Below are 23,910 nucleotides of genomic sequence, written 5' to 3'. Positions count from 1 at the left end.
TAATTTAACCATTTCAATTATCAACCTATTTAACTGTTCAGTCATTCCAACTATATTAAACCTTATCTACCAAGCAAATAATTTAACCATATGAACTCATCATATTTTTGCATTTTCATGCACTGTATTTCCTTCAGGAAATGCTTTTCTAGTTATTATTATTATTATTATTATTTGATTTTTGTTATTATTATTATTATTATTTGCCTTTTGTATCTTTTATTGTTCTTGTTTTGTTATTTTGATTATTGTTTTTGTATGTTTTGTATCTCAGGTCTGTGTATCTCAGGTCTCTGTAAAAGCTGTGGGCGGTGGTAGTGTAGTGGTTAAGGAGCTGGGCTAGCGTGCAGTAGCCTGAAAGATGTAGGTTCAGTTCCCGGCTTCCACTGTTGTGTCCTTGAGCAAGGCACTTAACCCCAAGTTGCTCCGGGGACAATGTGATCCCTTGTAATATAGCTGACATATGTAAGTCACTTTGGTCAAGAAGTGTCTGCTAAATGTAATGTAATGTAATAATGTAAAAAGAGCTTGATGCTTAGTCAATTTCTCCCTGAATAAAAAACGGTTGATGATGATGATGATGATGAACTAGAGTGGTGGACACCGAAATTTTGATGATTGGTCCTGTCTCGACTTTTCTGACTCGTTTTAAATCGCCTTTACTGCTTCAGAGTGGGTGCATATGGGCAGGCACAAACATGTCCTTAAAACAACCCTTAACGTTCGTTTTCAAAACTGTGCAACTCACCGAGTGGTTGCATTGTGGTGTGTATTGTAGTGGTTGTATTCTCCATGATCCCTTCTTTTTAAAAACACCAATTTCACTTGTCTTATGCAAATCTTTCTTTTTTATTTTCCACCCTGATCATGGGCAAAATGCCCCATTGACATCAATATGTTTTATATAGAGTTACCACAGTGCCAACTGTGGTTGTATAGAGTAACCTGTGGTAGCTCTATACAAAACATGGTTCAACTTTCAAAGTGCAAGGTGAGTGTATTCAATTGTCAGTTTAGGCAAACCACTGCGTTGTGCTTACCACTGCCGCTTCGTCATTTCTAGTGTGATCCCTGCCTTATTGTCATATATTTCATACCAATGTAACAGCATTCTAGGCATATGAATTTACTCACAGTTTCTTCCAAGGTGTTAGCCGTAATTTCAAATTCTCTACTGGTGGGATCTTCTAGAGTATCCATATATGGAATTCCAGACAACTGCATATGACCACTGAAGACCCTCGCCACTGGTTTCCGCTTCTGGCTTAAGGTGGCATTTTCCTCAGAATCATGTTTACCTGATCACATGCATGTATGTCAATTAATGATTAATAAGTAGGGCAGAAGGTCAGCAACCTGTCAAACCTGAACTATACCTCAAAAGTACCCTTAGTGGAGCCTTTATGTCAAGTTATACACTTATGCACTTTACTTTATACACTATTGTTTTTTAACTATTAACTGTTCTTTTATGCTTTTGTTCATGTAAAGCACAATGAATTACCTGTGTGTGAAATACGCTAAACAAACTTGACCTGAATTGGCAATGACAGCTTTATCCTACATACTGTAAGCAATAACAAACTGTAAGACTGTAAAACAATGACAACAGCAGAACAAAAAGCAACACCAAATTTGCTTACCAATGAAAATCCATAGTAACACCCCTACAACAGCCGCAATAACCAGCAGTGTAAGGATGACACCCAACACCACAGCTACCTTCCTCTTGGGTGTCACCTTCTCTTGATTGGTCAGAAAAGTGACATGCTCATGTTGTCCTTTAAACCCCTAGAGTTGAAGAAAAAATATAGACAGTATATGTTTGTCATGAACTTAATAATTGGCATAAGTGCCACACTCATTGTGTAACTCTTCAGGGCTTTATATCCATTTTTGGCATCACATCTCCTCCCAGGGATTTGGTCGTATGGACAGTTTCTCAATGCCAACACGTTTGCCATGATCCTGTGTAGTGGTCTTGTATTCAGATTTCCACATAAATAATGTATGAGTTATCCTACAATGATATATCCTCCTGTAACATGCATCATGAATGTAGGAAGACTTGCAAAGGTATATCAATTAACAGTGTCATGTTCACACATTCGAGTTGCTTCGCGCAATCACAGCCTTCTTAGACCACCTCATTATCAGCTAATATATGGGAAGCATGCATGCTGTTTACAGATGATCCTTTATACTTCATGCAAGTAGAACCTCTGTTTGATAAAGAGTGTCCATGAAGATGATTAAAATGCTGCCCAAGATTCGGTAAGCAAATTGCCCAGAACTGTCTTGTTACACTGTCTAAATGACAGCCAGTAGACTGACAAGGCAAACATCAGGGCATGTCAGCTTTTTCTGCAAGTCGTTCTATTTGTGACATCAATGGAACCCTGCGAAATTATTATTTGATTGGTCGCATGCGAAATTTCGCATCAAACGAGAATGTTCCGGAAGTGTTTTTTCATGCCATCCTCGGTGTGTACAGACTAATTAGAATACATGTGTTAGGCTATAGCCTGCGTAATTTCGTGCGAATATTTCGTCCGAAAAAGCGGACTTGGTACACACGTGCATTATGTCTGTGATTTGCAGGTGTGCCATTCTACGTGTTAGGGCGGCTACATCATTAACCACGATGGTACGAACCAGAGCCCTAGAGAGAGATCTATCTATAAGGCTCTGGTACGAACTACAAAAGTTTGTAATCTACCTTGGTTCAAAGTTCAAACCAAAGATTCTAGAGCTCTCCGCAGTAAGTTTTCAACTATAGTTCAAACCATACTACCCAAACTATGTTGGTCCGACAGTTTTGGGTAACCGTCATTACTATGTTGGTTAGTTAACCAATGCATCGTACACGTTAGTTCAAAGCTAACCTCTGTAGATGTAGGCCTACGGGAAGCACAGCCCTGATTACAAACGCTTAATTAACCTTTAAGGGCTGAGCTACACCAGGTACGTAACTGAAGCGTTCCGTTCGCGTTGCGTCTGCTGCAACAATTAGCTTCCATTATAATCAATGGAAGTAGCTACACCAGACGTGACAGTGGGGCTTACGTTCGAAAAAAATAGACCATTCATCTAAAATGGATTTTACGCGTCGCGAACGGAACGCTTCAGTTACGCGCCTGGTGTAGCTCAGACGTAACGCGTGTTGAAAACTTGTGGGCCTAGTGCGTAAAGCTTCACTTCATTATAGCTCACGTTGGCTACTTATTGCGCTTGCGCCGTTTTCTTACAGAAAAATTATACAGCCTACAGAAAACGAGGTAGACTCAGTAAAACATTATAGTCTAGGTCAACATAGGGCTAGTGACCAGACACATTGCCTACGGACAGTTCTTTAATCCTAGTCTACTGGACAATGCTATTCCCAAACATTTTAGCCCAGTGCCGCATTAAATCGGCCCGAGCCCTCTTGAAAGGTTATAGTCAAAACGACAACCTACAACGACGGAATGACATACTTTGTTGGTAACCTATTTCATTGTAGGCTAGGCTACGTAATATTTCTCTCCCAATAACAATAACCTAAAGTAAAGGCCGTTTTTACATAACCATTTTGGTTAGTTTTCGTAGCCTACCTGATTATATTGTGCAGAGCTCATTTTCCTTGTAACGTTAGCTGAATCCAAGGTGTGTGCCCAAGACCTGGAAAAGTAGGCTAGATGACTTAGTTGATACTCTATTCATCAACAAACAACCGTTCAACCAACAAACTGGGTAGCGTGCACAAGTTTAGCCTATTTTAACTTAAGTAAACCGAATGGGCATCTGAACAATCTTCCTGTTTCAGTTCCACGCCCAAAGCGAGGCGGCTGAGTCTGGTCCTTAGGCAAGGTGGGACAAACACAAACAGGTATAGCAAGATTCTTCACTTTGGTGTAGTCTAGTAGGCTACAAACCTAATCCATTGGATTTAGGCATACGGTTTACTGGGGTTAAAATGCAATAATTTGACTCAAAAACATGTTACTAGGCCCTATCTTTTTAATGTTTAATTGAAACATTAATCTGGCCAATTTAACCAAGGAACTTTATAGGCTAGGCTAGTTGAGAAATATTGTAAGCTATAGGCTATCATGATTAGATTGAGGATAATCAATTCTAGTTAGTGAGTTTGATCCAACCGATCCAAACATGCATCATGAAACTACATCAGAAGTAGACTAAACTGATTTAGGGAGACTAGCATGTCTTGATGTGGGTGGGGTTGATTTGCACAATTTTGGGCTGTTTGGCATAGGCTGTTAGTTGTCAACAGTCACGCCCCTCCTATAAGAGAGCTTATTATACAGTAAGTTACCCATTCATTTCTCCAATCGACCTTGGGAAAAATCTGTAGGCCAGTGGTGGGGTCAGTGCCAGGGTTGGCAGTGTGCAATTTTTATATCTTTCATTGTTTTTTCAAATAACCTAGTCTATACAGTACTGTATGCCTAGCCAAAACTAACCCACATGAATGATGATAGCCTGCATGGAAAGAATCAACAAGTCTCTACAGTGAATAAGTTTCTAACATTAATCACAAGTAGGCTACCTTGCTGTAAAACTAGTAATACCACTTCCCAGTGTGTTGACTGGACTTTACATCTTTACATTACTGTATGTTAGTCTCTGTTGGTTTGTCTTTTATGATGACATTAAAATCCCTACATCTTCAGTAGCTGTGCTAGAAAACATGGCCTATACTCTCAGTGGTGGAGCCAGAAATGTTTCCTAGGGGTGGCCAGCAGTGACAAAAAGTGGGTATGCACAATATGTGGCGCATAGGGGCACAGCACCATGGGGGCGCCAAAACGATGGTAAAAAAATAAAAATGAATAGAAAATATTTTTTATATTTTCTATATGTAGCTGCTGTTGTGTGTTTCTCAATCATTTCTGCATTTCCTCAATGTTAACATTTTAGAGGACTAACAGGCTAGTAGGCACCTTATCTCATAAGATTCCATCATAGAATTTTGACATAGAAGAGGGAGCGGGGGCACCGCGAGCGCTGAGCGAACAGGTAGGCTACCAGTAGGTAGTTGTGGTCTATGGAAAAAGATGGATAATGCAAAAAAGCTGTCGGGCTAAAAATAGAAAAAGAAAGAGGGAAAAGTGTGTCAAAAAACACACACTTTCTTCTCTGTTACATTCCTCTGGAACTGTTCATCGCAGCAAGATGAAAGCTTTATGTTTTGAACTCTGCCTTGGATTATTTTTGTCCTGGATTTTGCATTTGCCTTTTTGCCTGCCTGTTGAGTTTGAAGACTGCAATTTGTGTTCCATGAGGAATTGATACCTGTGTCTTTCTCATTAAAAGAAAACTTAATCACTGATCTGAGCTGCCTGCGATTGGGCACTTCTGACTGACATGGTGGGTTCCAGGTGCCCCGATCAAGTGCTATGGACTAAGGCAGCAGAGGAGGCTTTTGAAGACCTCAGACAAGCTTTGGGTAATTTTGTTTGTTTGCCAAAACTAATTGCAACATTTGACAAACAAATTGTCCAAGGCATGGAGGAAGATAATACATGTCTATAACTGGTATTATATCTCATCTAGAGGGTATATGCTTTTAGAAAATATATAGTTTAGGGTGTTTAATCTGTTTTCCCTGGACAGTATAGGCCAAAATGTATCCACTTTACACTAGATTCGCCTTTACAGAATAAAGGGCAATGTATTGTGCATCAGGGTTGTGCACAATTCGAATTGCAATTCTGCTTCCTGTTTGCTACCTCAATTGAATTGCAAGTGAAATTCAAGAATTAAATTGGAATTTAAGAGCCAGTTTCAATTAAATTCTGGAATTTTGCACAAGCCTGTTGTGCATGGCATGGAGGAAGATGGGAAATGTCTTTAATGGTGTTATATCTCCTCTAGAGGGTATATGCTTTCAGAAAATATATAGTTTAGGGTGTTGAATTTGTTTTCCCCGGACAGTATAGGCCAAAATGTATCCACTTTACACTAGATTTGCCTATACAGAATAGAGGGCAATGTATTGTGCATGGCATGGAGGAAGATGGGAAATGTCTTAAATGATGTTATATCTCCTCCAGAGGGTATATGCTTTCAGAAAATATATAGTTTAGGGTGTTGAATTTGTTTTCCCCGGACAGTATAGGCCAAAATGTATCCACTTTACACTAGATTCAATGTATTGTGCATGATATGATGCATGATCACTGATCAAATTGCTATTTTCTGACAGGATAAGCACAACCATGCAGGTTCTCTGAATCTCAAGCTCTTAAGCCTAGCATCTTAATGCTGTATTCACAGCACGGTGAATGACAAACGGTGACAAAATGCTGTTGTTTATGAGTTCATAGGTTATTTATCAAGGATATCACGTTTTATATGTTATTATGATCACTCGCATTACCATGGGGTTACTGTGTAGGTAATGCTACGGTTAACTTAACATGCCCACCATTACACTGGAGAGAAGTTAGAAAACGTTTTAACTTTTTTTTATTCTCCCGAGACCCTAGCTACTTATAGTCTAGGTCAATTTTTAAAAGAAATTAACCCTGAAGGCAAATCATGTTAATTTTTGGCATACAACATTATTTTTTGAAAATAATACAACATTATTTTTTGAAGGGTGCTGAATTCAAATTTTCTGTATGCCAGGCTCAGAAATGTCCCATAATGCCTCAAAATGGAGAAATCCAATATGGCCACCGCCGCCAGGTCAAAATCGAATTAATCACTTATCTTTTGGACTGTACAAGGTAAAAACCTGAATGTAATGTGCTTTTATAGGTTTTCACATATAGGGAATTCAATGCCATGCTCAGATTTAAGATCAAGACAAGAGAAAATGCTTGAAATTAAAGTACATGGTTAAAATAATTCATGAATAATTCATGAAAAAAGAGGACCATGAAACAGGTTGATGGTGTTCTGAAGAATTTACTTGAAACATGTTTAGAAGCAAGGTTGATTACCATATTTTAACTATCTATTATTTATCTTATTTTAACTATTTATTTAGTATTTTAAGAAAATGCTTAAAACTCTTAAGCTAAAGGCTTAGCTAAAGCTAAAAACTAGATTTGCCTACTAATGAAATATTGTACCTCAGCCTATTGTTTTGATGTCCAGTGTGCTATGATGACATGTTTGCCCACTTTGTTCAAACTTTGTAACGTAGGTCTTGAAAAGGACACTTGAGGAATGTATATTTCACTTTTGTAAACTTTATACTTTTTGAGATATTAACTCATTGAATGCCAAGCTGTTTTCGGGAGCTTTGTCCTAGAGTGCCAGCAATCTAGACCATTGTTGATGATTTTTGTACAGCCACAGCATATTCTGTGTTATAGCTATGAACACGTAGAATAGCTAGATTAAAAGGTGAGACTTTAAGCTCTCGGTGGGTGCAAACCGTGTATTTCTACACGCCTCTGTTCCTGAGAAATCTCAAGCTAAACAGTGGCTAGTTTTCATCAAAATCGCTGTTTTTTTCTAGAAATGGAGATATAACGTCTTTCATGAAATATGAAGTGTTGCCTGTTACTTACTTGTGTAAACATTCCGGAAAGTGATCAGCGAGACCTGGCGAGACTGCCACCTAGTGATAGACCCACGAAAATGGCCTGGTTTTGACCTGACGTGCATGCGTCACTGATTCGACCCAAAGCGGCAACCGAGTTATGATAAAGTGTCCAGATAAAATGTCCAGACTCATGTGCGTTTTCATGAGTTTCACTATCGTCATATATTTCATTTCCATTCATCACAGAGTTCCCAAAATCACATATAAGGTGTATTAGAGTGTCTAATATTACGTTTTTGGCACTCAACGCATGGGAAGGAAAAGGCACTCAATGAGTTGATACAAAAACAGCTTATTTTTCCCCATAGACTTTGCATTGGCACTATGACATCACAATTGACTAATTAACTTGATTTGCACCTGTATCAACTTCCAGCTGCTCAACTAGGCCAACTCTCTCTGCGTATCTCCATTCTACATATAAGGATAAGGATATAAGGCACATTCCATCCAACTTTCTATCCATTCATCCTCTTCAAACCATTATCCACCCATTAAACTATCCCATCAACATATATTAAACAATCTGCCTATCAACATCCATTCAACTTTCTGTCTATCAACATCCATTACACTATCTACATTTAACTTTTAAACTATATACTCTGTCTCAGGCTTTAAGCATACAATCTGGCTCTCTTAAGATTACAGATCCTGTTCAACTATTTTCTTCTGCCCACAGCTGTTTCAAAATAGATGTCCTCACTACAATAATTCACTATTAAATAATGTAATTATTTAAACTCCTCAACTATTGTTTTGCATTTTATGTTAATATACAGTATGTTTATATTTTCATGCACTGGTAATTTCCTCGAAATTACATTTTCTAGTTGAATCTGTAGTCACTCTCTCTCTCTCTCACTCTCTCACACGCACACACACACAGGCACGTTAGGCAAAATCAGCTCCGTAAGACACAATGACAGATCTACTCCACTGATTATACAAAAATACAACCTTAATTAATCCTTCAGGGAATATTCCCAAAAGGTTCCCTGACAATTGCACAAAACTATACCTTTATGGAACGTCAGTTAAAGGATTAAAAAAAATGTATCCTTAATATAACCATCAGGGAACGTTCCCAAAAGGTTCCCTGACAGTTGCACCAAAACAGCTGTGAAGGAACATTCTGGGAACACAATATATTTAGAGGACGTTCCCAGAACGTATTTTAAAGGTTTATTTTGTGTGACCTTCAGTTCCCGGAACGTTACATGTTTGCTAGGTAGACTTATATGTCCAGGCTGTTTGACGGAATCATTCACTTTTTTCAAACACATTTTCCTTGGAATGCAAATCCCTTAGGCTACTTGTCATTTAATTCTTCCTTATTCTTTCACGTAGCGTGGGCTCCACGCAACACTTCGAATCGGCACCCTATCTGCAGTTCATTTTAAGCGCGCCCTTAGCTCCCTCTAATGTCCGATAGGAGTTTCTCGTCTATCAGTGTGAACATCCGTTCAGGAGTCCATTATGTGGATCCATTGTCACCGACATGCAGGCGGCTACTCTGAGTAGCCTACGCCTCAGCCGTAGCTAGAAGGACCAAATTAGAGACTCGCATCACAATCACGCGCAGCATTTTGAGGATTAACTGATTCAACCTTCAAGACAACAACGCAAAATCTTAAACGAGCAAAGAGATCCGAAAAATGTCACCCATACTGCTGATGTTATTGTTCCATCGTATCACAGCAAATAACGAGGTAGGTTATGAAGACTGTTTTCACCGACTCTATCGCCTATTGCGAACAGGCTATTCAGTGTTAATTTTGTCATTACAATTACACCGTCACACATTGTAAACAAATTTAATTTGCGGCCTATGGGCTATTCTGTCATCCAAACGGCCATGTTATAGGCTTATTTAGATTATTATTATAATTCAGAAAGAATGTAGACACAAGCTGATAGGAGTGGCACAACCAAATGCTTAATTGACTCAATGATCTGACTGATGTCAGAGATTAATTTAATTAGGCTAGGATAGCCTACTGTATGGGAAATGGCTTTGAAGTGAGGGCAGCATTTTGAGATTCTAAATTCCTTTAAACAAGAAATGCGCAGGCATCCATTTAATGCAGTGAATTTAGACACAGACTCAGTCGTCTGGCATCAGGAAACCTCTACTGCAATACTTTATTGTCTTGGCTGTAGCATTTTCTATTACATTTTCATTTGGTTTGTTGATGACTACATATGTGATGGCAGGTATATGTAGTAGTAGACCTATTTGGGAAATGTCTGGGAAATTAAAGTTGTATGTTTCTGCTGACAAACATGTAAACACCTCTGGACTATGTGAATATGATGGTATGATAATGAAAACACAGTAGGCTTTCTAGAAGCACTTCTCTGTTTCAGTCCGTTATCCTATTGTAACCTGATAATTCGTGGGTTTGCAGAGTTCACACTCTCCAGTCTCTCAGACGTGGGCAAGACGAAGACAGGTTACACTTCGGTTATATAACTTCTTTTATTCACACAACCAACTTAGACAGACAACCAGCCTAACGTGCGCTCACTTCTCTCCAGCTACACTCTACATTCCAAAACGTCCGGTGGGGAAACCATTCACCCCCGGAACCAAAACACCCAACTCTCAAATGTATGGGGAACTAAAATCCTAATACGTTAATCATTCACCATTACATTAACAGAGGAATGGAATAAGACTGAATGAAATAGATAGATAGATAGATAGATACTTGACATTAAACAAAATAATAATATAATAAAATCATTGTTTACAGTCGTCCCCTGCTAGGAAATGAAATGTCCCCATTTCAAAACATTACAGTATTAACAACACTCAATCAGAACATACAGAACACTGTAAATAACATTCCAGTAAATGAGTGCAAATATGGGTAATAGTAACATAAAGTACATGTATTCAAAGGCAATGAGTCATTGAAACATTAAGATGGCAATTACCTATTATGTTACAAATTGGCCATACTTAGATGGTGGACGTATTATACGACCCCTGCAGTTGCTGACTTGTGGAGGTAATGGGATAGATGGGAGAGCTGAATCAACGGCTCTAGAATCAACATCAACAGAAGGGGTTTGGAGAGGGCCAGGGGATGCTACCGACCTAGAGACAGTATCAGGATAGACATTAACTTGCAAACTACTATCAACATCAGAACTGATAGATGGCCTCTGAGACCTTGATGGCAAGCCTGGAGGAGTAGGGGGTCGATACGGGAGAGCCCCCGATAAGGCTGTGAGGGTAGGCCGGTCAGAGACAGGTACTGTACCCATCCCAACAGTGTCTGAGCTACCTGAGCCGCTACCTGAGCCATTAAGTGACTCCTCTGATAACTTCCCCTTATACGCCTTTAATCTGTTGTGATGAATGACCCATTTCCTAGAATCCTTTTCTTAGGATCAGTGATTTCATATGTGACACCAACACTGTCCCCTTTATCTATTCGTCTCAGTATGAGAAGCGGCCCTTTCCATCTGGGTGCCAACTTGTTCATACGCTGTTCTGGGTCATCTAGAACAGTGTTTCTCAAACTTTTTCAGACCAAGGACCACTTTATCATAAAAAAAAAAATCGCGGACCACCTAGCCCGCGGGACAGTCAAAAACCTAAAAAAAAACCTTCTTAAACAGCCTATATTATGAACTCATTTGTAATAATTACGTTACTACCAAAATTACCACCAAAGACCTTGAACATGATGTATGTGATCTGAATTTCTGTTAAGGTTCAGATTAAACATGTACAGACCTATTGCCTTTGGTTGTGATGTGATGAATAAAACGTCAATCGGTGGGCAGATGAAGAGGATTTATTTGAAAAAACAAATGCTCACAGTGAACATAAATGCTCACTGTCATAGCAATAGTAGAGTTGAACTCATTGTGAACTAGTTGAACTCATTGAGAACTCATTGTGAACTAGTTCAAAATGAAAGGAGTTAGCTATGAAGGTGAATAGCCTTTTCATTTTTAATCTGAATGAAACTTTGCACTGCTAATAAAAGAACACATTGCAAATAAGCATAATAGCTTTACAAATGGCAATCAACGCACTCATCGTTGTCTAATTTTTAATGGGATGAATGGTGCTGCTTATGAAGCATCATTGACTCAATGTCTGGCTCCAAACTGGAGAGTTTCAATCTCATACTGGGGGCTACATTGATCCTGTTGCGCTGCTTTGTTTTTAAACCAACCAGTGTGGAAAATCCAACTTCACAGTTGTAGGTGGTTGAAAACGGCATTAACAGTTTTAAAGCAGACTCAGCCAGCTCAGGATGTTCAGGTTGGAGATGGACCCAGAAGTCTGCCAAGCATTTTTCTCTAAATGCCATCCTGAGTGCCCCATCTGATGCAATGTCCACAAGACTGTCAACCTCCCTTGCTGATAGTTTGGAACTGACACGCTCAATGTGAGATTTGTCTCCAAATGGATTTCTGATCCACTCAAAGTCCCCATCTAATTCTGGAAAGTATCTTCCCAAGTCTGTGTGAAGGCCTTGCAGATGTTCTTTGAAGGCTGCAACGGTGTTGCCATCCAGGACCTGTTCGGCTGCGAGGAGAAAATCCGCTAGAGTTGGGAAACAGTCAAATTCCTGGCGATCAAGACGGACACACCACAACTCCATTTTGATGCGTGCAGCTTTAATTTTGTCCTGCACAGTAAAGATCGTGACTGCTTTTCCCTGCAGTGCTAAATTCAGATTATTGAGAGTGCTGAACACATCGGCAAGGTAGGCTAATTTTGCGAGCCATTGAAAATCATGCATTCTGTCATGAAGTTCATTTTGATGCAGAAATAACCGGACCTCATCGCGCAGTTCAAAGAGACGGGTGAGAACTTTCCCACGCGATAACCAGCGAACTTCAGTGTGAAAAAGAAGTTTTGTGTGCTCGCTCCCCATTTCTTCACACAGAACTTTAAAAAGACGTGTGTTCAGTGCTTTGCTTTTAATTGAATTAACTATTTTAACGGACTCGTCCAATACTGTTTTAAGACAGGGTGGCATTTTTTTCACTGCCAGTTGCTCTCTATGGATGCAGCAGTGCGTTGATGCGGCAGAAGGAGCAACAGCGCGTACACGCGCAACCAGGCCCTTGTGTTTTGCTGTCATCGCCGCTGCACCGTCAGTGCAAACGCCAACACATCTCTTCCAATCAATGTTATTCTGCACAATGAAGGTATTTAGCGACTCAAAAATCGCTTCTCCTGTGGTGTTGGTTGGTAGGGACTGGCAGAAAAGAAAATCATCCACCACAGCACCAGCATGTATATATCTCACAAAACAGAGAAGAATAGCCTCATTACCAATGTCCGTGGACTCGTCCAGCTGCAGAGAAAACAGATGACTCTGGCGTAGACGCGTCACCAGCTGATCTTGGACATTTTCAGCCATGGATGTTATTCGGCGCTGGACTGTGTCATTGGACAGAGGTACTTTGTTAAGTTCATCACTTGCTTTCTCCCCCAGTATGATGTTGGCCATAACCTTCGCAGCTGGTTTAACTAAAGTCTCACCTATTGAATGAGGTTTGCCAGCTTTCGCGATAAGTAGGGAGACCTTGTATGAGGCTTCGGTAGCCTTCGCATTTTCCCCAGGCACAAAAAACTGCGTGGCTTCCTTTCTCATGTGTCGCTCAAGCTCTTCACATTTTCTCTCAAAAAATGCCACAGGTTTGCAGATGTAATCTTTGTGTTTTGTCTCTAAATGCCGCTTGAGTTTAGCAGGTTTCATTGCTTCATTGGCCAATATGTCATAGCACAGAACACAATGCGGCTTTGGATCTTCAGCATCTCCAGTCCAGAAAAATCCAAATTTTATGTAGTCACTATGGTATTTACGTTTAACTTTTGCACACGATGTTCCACTATGTTGTGCTAGGTCCTGCTGCAAGCTAGGCCTACCCTGGGACTCGATGTTCACCTCGTCACTTACGTTGGATGTTTCTTCAGCTTTTCTTTTAACTGACCCCGTCTTCAGCCACCGATCCATTTGTCTTATTGTTAGTAGGCTAGGCCTATACCATTTTAAGTCACTCGTAACGTTAAAGTTCTAGTTCTATGTTTCTTTCTTTGATAGACTATTTTGTGGAGCCTAACTAGTTAACCTAAGATACACAGGGCAACTTTTTGGGCAATGTTGGCGGGAAATCGGGCAACATAATTTCTATTAGGACGATTTGGATACTTAGTTTTTAAAGTAAAACAAGTACTCAACACTATTGTTTGGAAGTCAGGTGGGGTTGATTTTCAAACACACAATATACAATATAACACAATATAAAATCTTTTTTTTTATGACATCCTCCCGCGGACCACACTTTGAGAATCACTGATCTAGAAGTACATAGTCTCCTGCTTTGTGAGGGTGGAACACCACATTTTTGTCATACTGCAACTTCTAATGAAGTTTAGCAGCAGCAGACTTCTGAGCTGCTTCCCTAAGAGCAAGAGAAAGATGTGTGGTCAGATCACTGACATAGGCAGCAGGTGTACCTGGAGTTGCAGATGTTGCCGTAGGACCACAATTTAACAAAATGTCTAATGGTAAGTGTGGCTCTCTCCCATGGGCCAAGAAAAAGGGTGAGAATCCAGTACTGGAATGGACAGTGGTATTATATGCCAGTTCCACCTGTGGTAAATACTGAACCCATTCAACTCCACTCTGAGACAAGTATTTCGACAATTGGTCCTTGAGCGTCCTATTGAATCGCTCCACCATGCATCGATGCACCATGCATCGATTGAGCATGGTATGGGGAAGTACGCGTTTTCACAATTCCAAGCAGGGAACAAAGCTCTTTTATCACATCCGATTCAAATTGTCTGCCCTGATCTGTGTGTATTGATTCAGGAATACCATGATGCCTAACGTACTCCTCAAAAATACACTGTGCTACCGTGGGGGCACGTTGATCTATAACGAGTAAAATAGTCTTCAATGACCAACACATACCGATGTCCCTGTGATGTTATAGGGAGCTCAGTTATATCTGCGGCAACTTTCTGAAACGGCCTGTCAGAGCAAATGGGCTGCAAGGGCGCTTTCTCTAGCCTAGAAATCTAGACGCACCCTAGCGGCGGCAAATTAATTTGCTCAGCTTGTACGTCTAGTATCGAACCATAGGAATTTCTATTGGCTTAACACCGTGGATGACGGCCAATCACAGCGCTCTATTTTGTTAGAGAGTCTTAAGGCGGGCTTAACAGGATAACGACATCCTGCGACGGTGAACAACAAGGAAGGTGGCTATGGCAAACGAAGAGCGTTTGTTTGAATCGGCGTTGGCGTCAACTTTGGAGGAGTTGGACTTGTGCTTTTCTTTGAAAGTAGATCAACACAATGCACTTAAGTCATTCCTTTCGAAGAAGGATGTATTTGCCGTTTTGCCGACCGGATACGGATATGGTCGTAGCGCTGGCCTATTGCATGCCTAGGCAGTTTGAAAGACAATTCTCTGCCCGCCCCTTGGATTAAGCGAGGTGAATGATTCGATGCCAGACTATACATGTCAATGATATAGGATGGCCCGCCAGGCTACGCTTTCTCATAAGGAGTTGGGGAACCCCGTTTTTGGCATGGCAGACATTCACTACAAAACCTATAAATGTCTCGTGACATGTATGGCCAGAAACAGATTTTTTTAGCTTTTTGCAGAGTGCGTTCTGAACCTAAATGTCTACTGAACTCATTGCCATGAAGAGCTTTCAAGGCCGTTGGTACAAGCTGTTCCGGTAAAACAACCTGATAACCCTGACCAGCATGAGGATGGGGTTTGAACGCACAACAAAGTATGCCATTCCGAATACTGAGCTTGGGGAATTCATGCCAGAGTTTACTCACTACTGGAGTGGAGTCTTTTAAAACTCCTATAGGCGGTCTCCTTTTGCCCTTCTCTTTCCAAAATAACACAGTCAGCAGTGAATTATCAGCGAGCTGCTGTTTCCGTAACTCATCCACATCAATGGACAAGGAAAGGCAAGTATTCGGAACCCCCAGAGCGTCGCTACCCCTTTCACCAGTAGATGTCGCTGATTCCCCGGTAATGGTGGAGGTTAAGACACACTGAATAGTTTTAGTTTCAGTCTCAATGCTAGGCAGTCTGGACAGGGCGTCCGCATTCGCATGCTGTCTGCCTTCTCTATGAATGATTGAGTGGTCATAAACATCTAGTTCAAGAATCCAACGACCTCGCCTACCAGTTGGATCACTATCAACCTGGGTTTTCTGAAGACTAAGTAAATGCTTATGGTCAGTGATTATCTTGAATGGGGACCCCGAGAGAAAATGTTTGAAGTGTCTTACAGACCACACTATGGCCAACAGTTCCCGGTCGTACGTGGCCCATTTTTGCTGAGCAGAGGTAAGTGTGTGACTCGCATACGCAATGACATGTTCTCTGTTGTTTTGCTTTTGAGCTAGCACTGAACCTATGCAAGTCTGAGAAGCATCTGTGTAAAGCAAAAATGGCTAAGAGAAATTGGGGTGAGCCACAATCGGAGGATTAGTTAGTGCATGCTTTAATGACCGAAAAGCATCCTCACAGTCATGAGTCCAATTGAATAATGATCCCTTCTGGGTAAGAGCATGCAGAGGTGATGCAAGGCCCGAAAAGTTTCTCACAAAACGCCGATAATACGAACATAAGCCAACAAAGGCTCTCACCTCAGTGGTGGTTTTTGGCGTGGACCATTCACAAACCTTTTCAAGGTTCTTTGCATCCGGCTGAAGGCCCTGACTGGATACAACGTGACCTAGGAAAGTGACCTGGCATGTGCAAAATGTGCAAAATGGCATTTGTTTGGCTTCAACTTAAGGCTGGCTGAGCGGAACCGCCCAAAGACCTCCTCTAGACTTTTATGATGCTCTGGAAAAGTCTGATTGAAGACTAGGATGTCGTTAAGATAAATTAAACATTCCTTCCAATGAAGGCCACGAAGCACCAGCTCCATCAACCTTTGAAAAGTAGGAGGAGCGTTAGTTAGCCCCATTGGCATAACTTTAAATTGGTAAAGGGCACTTCCAGTAGTAGAAGCTGATTTCTCTCTGTCTTGTGGATTGAGTCCATGGTGCTGAACCAACAGGACCCTGATAAGCTGTCTAATGCATCTGCTGGACGTGGCAATGGGTAGGAATCTTTTACAGTCACAGCATTTAGTTTTCTAAAGTCGATGCAGAACCTATAACTGCCATCTCTTTTCTTCACAAGAACAATTGGAGAGGACCATGGGCTTACAACTATGTCCTCCTCCAGCAGGTTTTGGACCTGCTTGTCAATTTCAGCCCTCATATTAGGGGATGTTCGATAGGCCCGCTGTCTGATCGGCTCTGCATTGCCTGTCCTGATAGTATGCTGAACTTTATCTGTTCTGCCATAATCTCTCTCATGAGCACTGAAGATGTCTGCATATTTGAGGATTAAACCCTCTAATTGCTGCTGCTGCTGACTATCGAGTGCAGTTTGACTGAGGTCAACTTTAGGGAATGCCCGAGGTTGTGTCTGCATTTGGGCTACGGTAGCTTCAACTAATGAAAACTCTTCCCCAGACTGATTGACAACTGAGTGAAATTCTCCAATGTGTGTGTGACCCGACACATGACAATCATAATTAGTAGGGTTCATGACGCGAATGCAAGCTACACCACTTTTCACAGAGGTCAATGTGCGTGCTACCAACAGACTGGGCATGTTACTGTATATGTGTCAGGTTCTAAGATACCAGTGTAATTTGGACTGTATTTCGGCTCACAAATTCGACTGAAACTAAGACATTCATTTGACTTTGAGCAGGAATTGTCACAGGTGATAAAGTCACAGCACTGCATTTTAAAGGAGCTGTCTGTGTGCAACACAGCAATGGAACAGTCCAGTTCCAAAGTTTTAAATGCTTTGCTGCCAAGTCAATCACTGCATGATGTTTCTGCAAAAAGTCCCACCCCAGGATTAAAGACTGGGTAGCATTGCATACTACCTGGACATTATGATGAAAACATTCCTCACCTAGCCTGATGGTGACAGAGAGCGTACCCAGTGTATCTAAATAATCTCCCGTTACTGACTTTGCAAGGACATACGATTTCTGAACTGGCCTTCTCTGTAAAGCAGGAATTGACATTTTCAGGGCTTCACTAATTAAAGAAATCTCAGAGCCTGTATCTAGAAACACTTTCACAGCAGCGTCCTCAAGAACTGCAAACACATAAGATGTTTGTGTGATGTTTGTAATGTCTGATTGAATAGTCTGTGGGGCCACACTGTCCTTACCAGCAGATACCTGGCCCATAGTACCTGCTAGCGTGCATTTCCCTGATGAATGATGTCCCCGTCATCGAAGCTCACATGCTGTTCACGCTCTCTGGACGATGGGCGCGTGGTGCGAGGCGAAAACCTGCTGGGTGATCTGCTGTCAGCTCTCCTCGGCCTGGCCTGGATCGATGGACGGCGGGAGTCATACTGACCCGGGTAGCTGGATGTCGGGCTGGGACTACGCCAGTAGTCAGAACTGGGGCGGTGGTAGTAGTCACTGCTGCTTGAAGATCGTCGTGGAGAAGATGGAGGGATAGGTGAGTACCTACTGTCCCGACGTCCTGGTGAGGTGCTGTAGTGGGTGTAGTCACCTCGTGGCAGGGATGAACGATAAGGTCTGGGGCGCTCTGGAGATGATGTTGGAGAACCCCAATCCGCCTCTCTCTCCCTTGTAGTTCTGGTCCAGTCAGGAGAATACTGCCTGTCTCCATGAGTCACCCTATGGGGAGGACTGTACGGCAGATAACTCTTCCACAGCTCTCACAAGCTCAGGCGACGCACTGGACTGACATGCTGTACGTTTTGCTGACACCATAGCCGATATTGCCTCAGCTGGGGAGGTGGCAACTGAAGTGGTGACTGGTTGAGAGCTAGATGGGGCTGAAAGCCTCAATGCCTCCTGAGCCCGCTCCCACTTACAGGCAATGTCCAATGCTTCCTCTAGGGTCGTTGCCCCATGTTCATGACATTTTGTTTGAAGAACTGGATCCAAACCAGTGACAAACCGCCTGAAACATTCCATGGTAATGGCAGGCCGACCATAATTTGGAAAAGCTTCTAGCACCAGTCGTGTGATTTCAGCTGCATATACTTCCAATGGCTCTTTGGCCAAACGTGGTCTGTCATTGATGAAGGTTTGAAAGTGTAGCAAAAATTGTTTCCTCCCAAAAACGTCATTAAGCTTGACAATACATTCATCATAATTCCCCTTCACCACTTCTGGCAGAGATAACCAATATACTAGTGCATCCCCACTTAGCCTTGTGGGAAGAATGGTGGCTAGATTTTTGTCGTTGGTCATCCGTGCATGCTTTCACGGCGAGTTCTAGTCGAGCTTTCCAGAGCGAAAAACTTTCTTTAATTTTCCCATCTCCGTGGAAACATGGCGGGAGCTCGACTCTATAATTCTCCTAGTATTCTTAGCATCATCTGCTTTACTAGGTCCAGGCAAAGGAACATCCCACTCGTCTTGTGACATTTTCGAATCGGGCAAAGTAGAAAAAAAATATATGGCCGGGAAGGCTATACTGTCCAACGTAGAAAGAACAGTCAAACGTGCAACAGCTCGTCTAAAAATGTTCTTTTTGTTGTTGTTGCAAGTTAAAGTCCACTCACCAAGTAGGCTAGCTATAGCCCTACAACTTCGTGAAGAACAGCAACGACTGCTATCGTAGTTTGCCTTGGTTGTAGAAGGCGCCAAGAGGATGAATTGCGGCAAGAGAAAAACACCGCTGCCACCAGTATGTAACCTGATAATTCGTGGGTTTGCAGAGTTCACACTCTCCAGTCTCTCAGACGTGGGCACAGGGCCGGAGTGGGGCCACTTTTCAGCCCGGGAGTTTCAGGCCCAAGACCGGCCCACTTTTTTAGTGGTGGTGGAAATTGGATAAATAAGGCAACATTTCAGCTCTTACTATCCTGTAGTTTTTATTATAGGCTAATATTCCACTATTCCACAAGGATAGGTTGATAAGTTAACAAAAACAGGAAGGAAGAAATAAAGCATTTGATATGTATCCCACATTTCCACTAAGAGGCATATTGAACTACTGTATTGTTTGCATGTTTTTTTCTGCATGGGTCAGCTATCATGTTGTTGTTTGGTGATTTGCTCCTTTACTACACCCACTTCTGAGCAAACAAGCCATATAGGTAGATCATGTAGCCTACTGCTGTCATAGCCTACTGTTCTTTCTTCCATAAAATAACTTTAATTCATATGGTTAACTCTATTATCCTTTCTACTTGTCCCTATAGTCATAGTTAATTTCGGGCTCATCATTTTCAGCGGGGGACTGGCTGATCTGCTGCTCAGGCTACTTTTGTTTTTAGGCCTATAGGCTACTGCATACACAGATCAAGCTTGAGTTTTGTTATCAATATTTGCATAATATTTGCAAAGTCTATGAATAGCCATATTGGATGATACCAATTCATTATTAATTTAATATGTTACTTGCGAATAGGTTGACAACGCTACAACGTCCAGTAGGTTATTAGCCCAATTACGTCGTTATAATCATGGCTAGCTCTCTTTACCAGTTGCCACCTATGTCTGTCCTCTTCAAAAAAAATTGGAAGCATGGCACATTTGGCAGCATTTCCCTCCAATACTTTTCGTCTTTTTTACCTGGCCTTTTCAGTCCCTCATGGCATCTTTCTACCATCCATCCTCCCTGACGCTTATCACTACGGTAGGGCCGGCCCGGCTGGTATCTGAGAAAACTTTTTAGGAAAGACTGGCTATATGGACCCAACCAATTAACTCTTCTTGGGAGGGGAGAACAACCCATGCAGAGGCTGCGGTGTTAGGCATAGAATGCGAACGTGTGTAGCCAACTTTAAGAGAAGATAGATTAACGTGACAAATGCCAATATTTTTCCCTCGACCGGCCCAAAAGTGAAGCGGCCCACCGGGAATTCTCCCGATTCTCCCGATTACCCACTCCGGGCCTGCGTGGGCAAGACGAAGACAGGTTACACTTCGGTTATATAACTTTTTTTATTCACACAACCAACTTAGACAGGCAACCAGCCTAACGCGCGCTCACTTCTAATCCAGCTACACTCTACATTCCAAAACGTCCGGTGGGGAAACCATTCATATAACCATATAAACTATCCACCTATTTAACTGTTCAGTCATTCCAACTATATTAAACCTCATCTACCTAGCAACCAATATAGTTTGTTTTTACTCTGTATGATATTTTACCTCATATTTTTGCATTTTCATGCACTGTATTTCCTTCAGGAAATGCTTTTCTAGTTACAGTGCATGAAAATGCACTGTACTGTTCTTCCTAGGCAACTTCTTCTTCTACTTCTTCTTCTTCTTATTATTCCGCTTACCAATTTTTCTATACGCAATTTCTCTTGAACAGTTTAACTTAGAAACTTCATTCAAACTTTGTAACGTAGGTCTTCAAACAGATCGGGTTGCTATGTCTTTTCAACTTTGAAACTTTTATACTTTTTAAACTATTAAAGAAAAACTTTTAAAAAATCCCCATAGACTTAACATTGCCGATTATGACATCATAATACGGCCATTAAGCAATTAGAATCCTATGGCAGGTGTTCAGGCCACCTGCAGCCTCAGGCTTTAAGCATACAATATGGGTCAATTAAGACTACACATCCTATTCAACTGTTTCCTCTGCCCAAAACTGTTTCAAAATAAAAATCCTCACTACAATAATCCACTGTTAAACAATGTAACCCATTAAACTACTGAACTTTTTACATTCAACTTTTAAACGGTCTACTTTTAAACTATCTATCTATTAAACTAGCTGTCTATCAACAACTTTTAAACTATCTACATTCAACTTTTAAACTTTTAAACTATATACATTCACTAGCTGTCTATCAACAACTTTTAACTTGTCATCAACTATGTCAACACTTTTCATCAACTATGACTCCTACCCACTGTAGCTAGTTAGCATGGTTAACAAAGTTAGCATGTTAACATTGTTAGCATTTTTAACAAAACTACTAAAAATGATTAGCTAGGTTAGCTAAGTCACATGGTTAGCATGCTAGCATGTTAGCATGTTAGTTAGCATTTTTAGCATAACTGCTAAAAATGATTAGCTAAGTTAGCTAAGTAACATGGTTAACATAGTTAGCATGCTAACATGTTAATTTACATTTTTAGCAAAACTACTAAAAATGATTAGCTAGGTTAGCTAAGTAACATGGTTAGCATAGTTAACATGCTAGTTAGCATAGTTAGCATAACTGCTAAAAATGATTAGCTAAGTTAGCTAAGTAACATGGTTAACATAGTTAGCATGCTAACATTGTTAGCATAGTTAGCATATTTAGCAAAACTGCTAGAAAATGTTAGTTAAGTTAGCTAAGTAGCATGGTTAACATAGTTAGCATGCTAGCATTCTAGTAAGCATTTTAGCAAAACTGCTAAAAATGATTAACTAAGTTAGCTAAGTAACATGGTTAACATAGTTAGCATGCTAACATGTTAGCATAGTTAGCATAACTGCTAAAATGATTAGCTAAGTTAGCTAAGTAACATGGTTAACATAGTTAGCATGTTAGCATTGCTAGCATAGTTAGCATGTTTAGCAAAACTGCTAGAAAATGTTAGTTAAGTTAGCTAAGTAACATGGTTAGCAGGTTAGCATTGCTAGCACTGCTATAAAACATTAGCTAAATAGCATGGTTAGCAGAATTAAAAATCTTAGCATAACTGCTAGCAAACATTAGAGCCATTCCAACTTTCAGTTATCGTCAAATATCTACCTATACACAGCCATTAAACTATTTGAATATCAACATTCATTAAACTGCTAGAAAACGTTAGCTAAGTAGCATGGTTAGTAGGTTAGCATTGCTAGCACTGCTATAAAACATTAGCTAAGTAACATGGTTAGCATAGTTAAAAATCTTAGCATAACTGCTAGCAAACATTAGAGCCATTCCAACTTTCAGTTATCGTCAAATATCTACCTATACACAGCCATTAAACTATTTGAATATCAACATTCATTCAACTTCCAGTCTGTCAACAACTTTTAAACGGTCTACTTTTAAACTATCATTAAACTATCTATTAAACTAGCTGTCTATCAACAACTTTTAAACTATCTTCTGTCTATCAACAACTTTTAAACTATCTACATTCAGCTTTTAAACAGTCTACTTTTAAACTATCAACTTTTATTAAGCTATGCAACCACCATGTCTATCCTAGCATCACCGTAGTAACCATCTCTGTATTATCTGTTTTAACTATACATGATATTTTACATCACAACTTTAGCATTTTCATGCACTGGTAATTCCTTGGAATTGCATTTCTAGTTATTATTATTCTGCTTACCACTTTTTCCATACGCAATTTTTCTTGAACAGTTTAACTTAGAAACTTCATTCAAACTTTGTAACGTAGGTCTTCAAACGGATCAGGTTGCTATGTCTTTTCAACTTTGTAACTTTTATACTTTTTAAACTATTAAAGAAAAACTTTTTAAAAATCCCCATAGACTTAACATTGCCGATTGTGACATCATAATACGGCCATTAAGCAATTAGAATCCTATGTCAGGTGTTCAGGCCACCTGCAGCCTCAGGCTTTAAGCATACAAGGATACAAGGATACAAGGAAGTTTATTGTCACATGCATACAGTTACTGGAAGTAAGAAATGCAGTGAATTTATGTCTGGTGTCAGCCTATTTGTGCATTAATGGGGGGGGGGTAAAAAGTGCAGTAGAAGAGGGGTTTAGTAGATTTAGTGGCAAGAGCTGCATAAAAAAGGTGGGGGAGGATTGGGATTGGGTGGGGGGCACCAACCAAGAAGCAGATGGGCTCCCCCTATTAAGTCAGGTTCTGCTCAAGGTTTCTTCCTGGAATATGGGAGTTTTTCCTTGCCACAGTTGCCATATGGCGTGCTTGTGGGGGGTAAGAGGGTTAAGGCTGCCAGTCTTATGACATGTCATTTTCTATATTTTTGATATGTTGCTGAGTGGATCATAAACGGCCCCAGCAATGAAGAAATGTGATTGATAATGACTGACTGACTATTATTTTGTTACATGCTTCAAATGTAAAGCACTTTGAGCTGCATTCTGTGTATGAAAGGTGCTATACAAATAAAGCTTATTATTATTATGACCGCCGCTAGCGAAGCTAGCGAAGCGGTCATATAGGGATTGTCCAAGTTTTTTTTTTTTTTTTTTTTTTTTTTTTTTTTCCCGTCATCTACTTCCTGAAATTTTGGTCAACGATACCCGGGGCACCGAAACACCAGGGCACATGAAATTTGGTGGGTATGTAGCCCCACTAGACTTT

General features: G+C 40.7%; 2 protein-coding genes across 3 annotated transcripts in view; one reads left to right on the top strand and one right to left on the bottom strand.

Moving 5' to 3' along the window:
- Positions 1–3,853, bottom strand: part of st14 (ST14 transmembrane serine protease matriptase) — a 229,476-nt gene extending 225,623 nt beyond the window's left edge. Inside the window, exons 1-3 of the mRNA XM_076281226.1 lie at positions 3,594–3,853; positions 1,644–1,791; positions 1,135–1,298 (exon numbers count right to left, since the gene is read on the bottom strand). Of these exons, the coding sequence (XP_076137341.1) occupies positions 1,135–1,298; positions 1,644–1,791; positions 3,594–3,617 (336 nt within the window). The 5' untranslated portion in view covers positions 3,618–3,853. The remainder of the gene's footprint in view (positions 1–1,134; positions 1,299–1,643; positions 1,792–3,593) is intronic.
- Positions 3,854–9,064: 5,211 nt separating this feature from the next.
- Positions 9,065–23,910, top strand: part of aplp1 (amyloid beta (A4) precursor-like protein 1) — a 170,900-nt gene continuing 156,054 nt past the window's right edge. For both annotated transcript variants that reach the window (XM_076281227.1, XM_076281228.1), the window contains exon 1: positions 9,065–9,273. In XM_076281227.1, coding sequence (XP_076137342.1) covers positions 9,220–9,273 — 54 coding nt within the window. In that variant the 5' untranslated portion in view covers positions 9,065–9,219. The remainder of the gene's footprint in view (positions 9,274–23,910) is intronic.

Source organism: Alosa pseudoharengus, unplaced genomic scaffold, assembly GCF_046254945.1.
Source record: "Alosa pseudoharengus isolate Yale_2024_CS ecotype anadromous, Long Island Sound unplaced genomic scaffold, YU_APseudo_1.1 YU_APseudo_1.1_scf_12, whole genome shotgun sequence".
In the NCBI taxonomy this organism is placed as follows: Eukaryota; Metazoa; Chordata; class Actinopteri; order Clupeiformes; family Clupeidae; genus Alosa; species Alosa pseudoharengus.
Note: the sequence above shows the minus strand (reverse complement) of the source record. Positions and strands in the feature narration are given on the sequence as shown.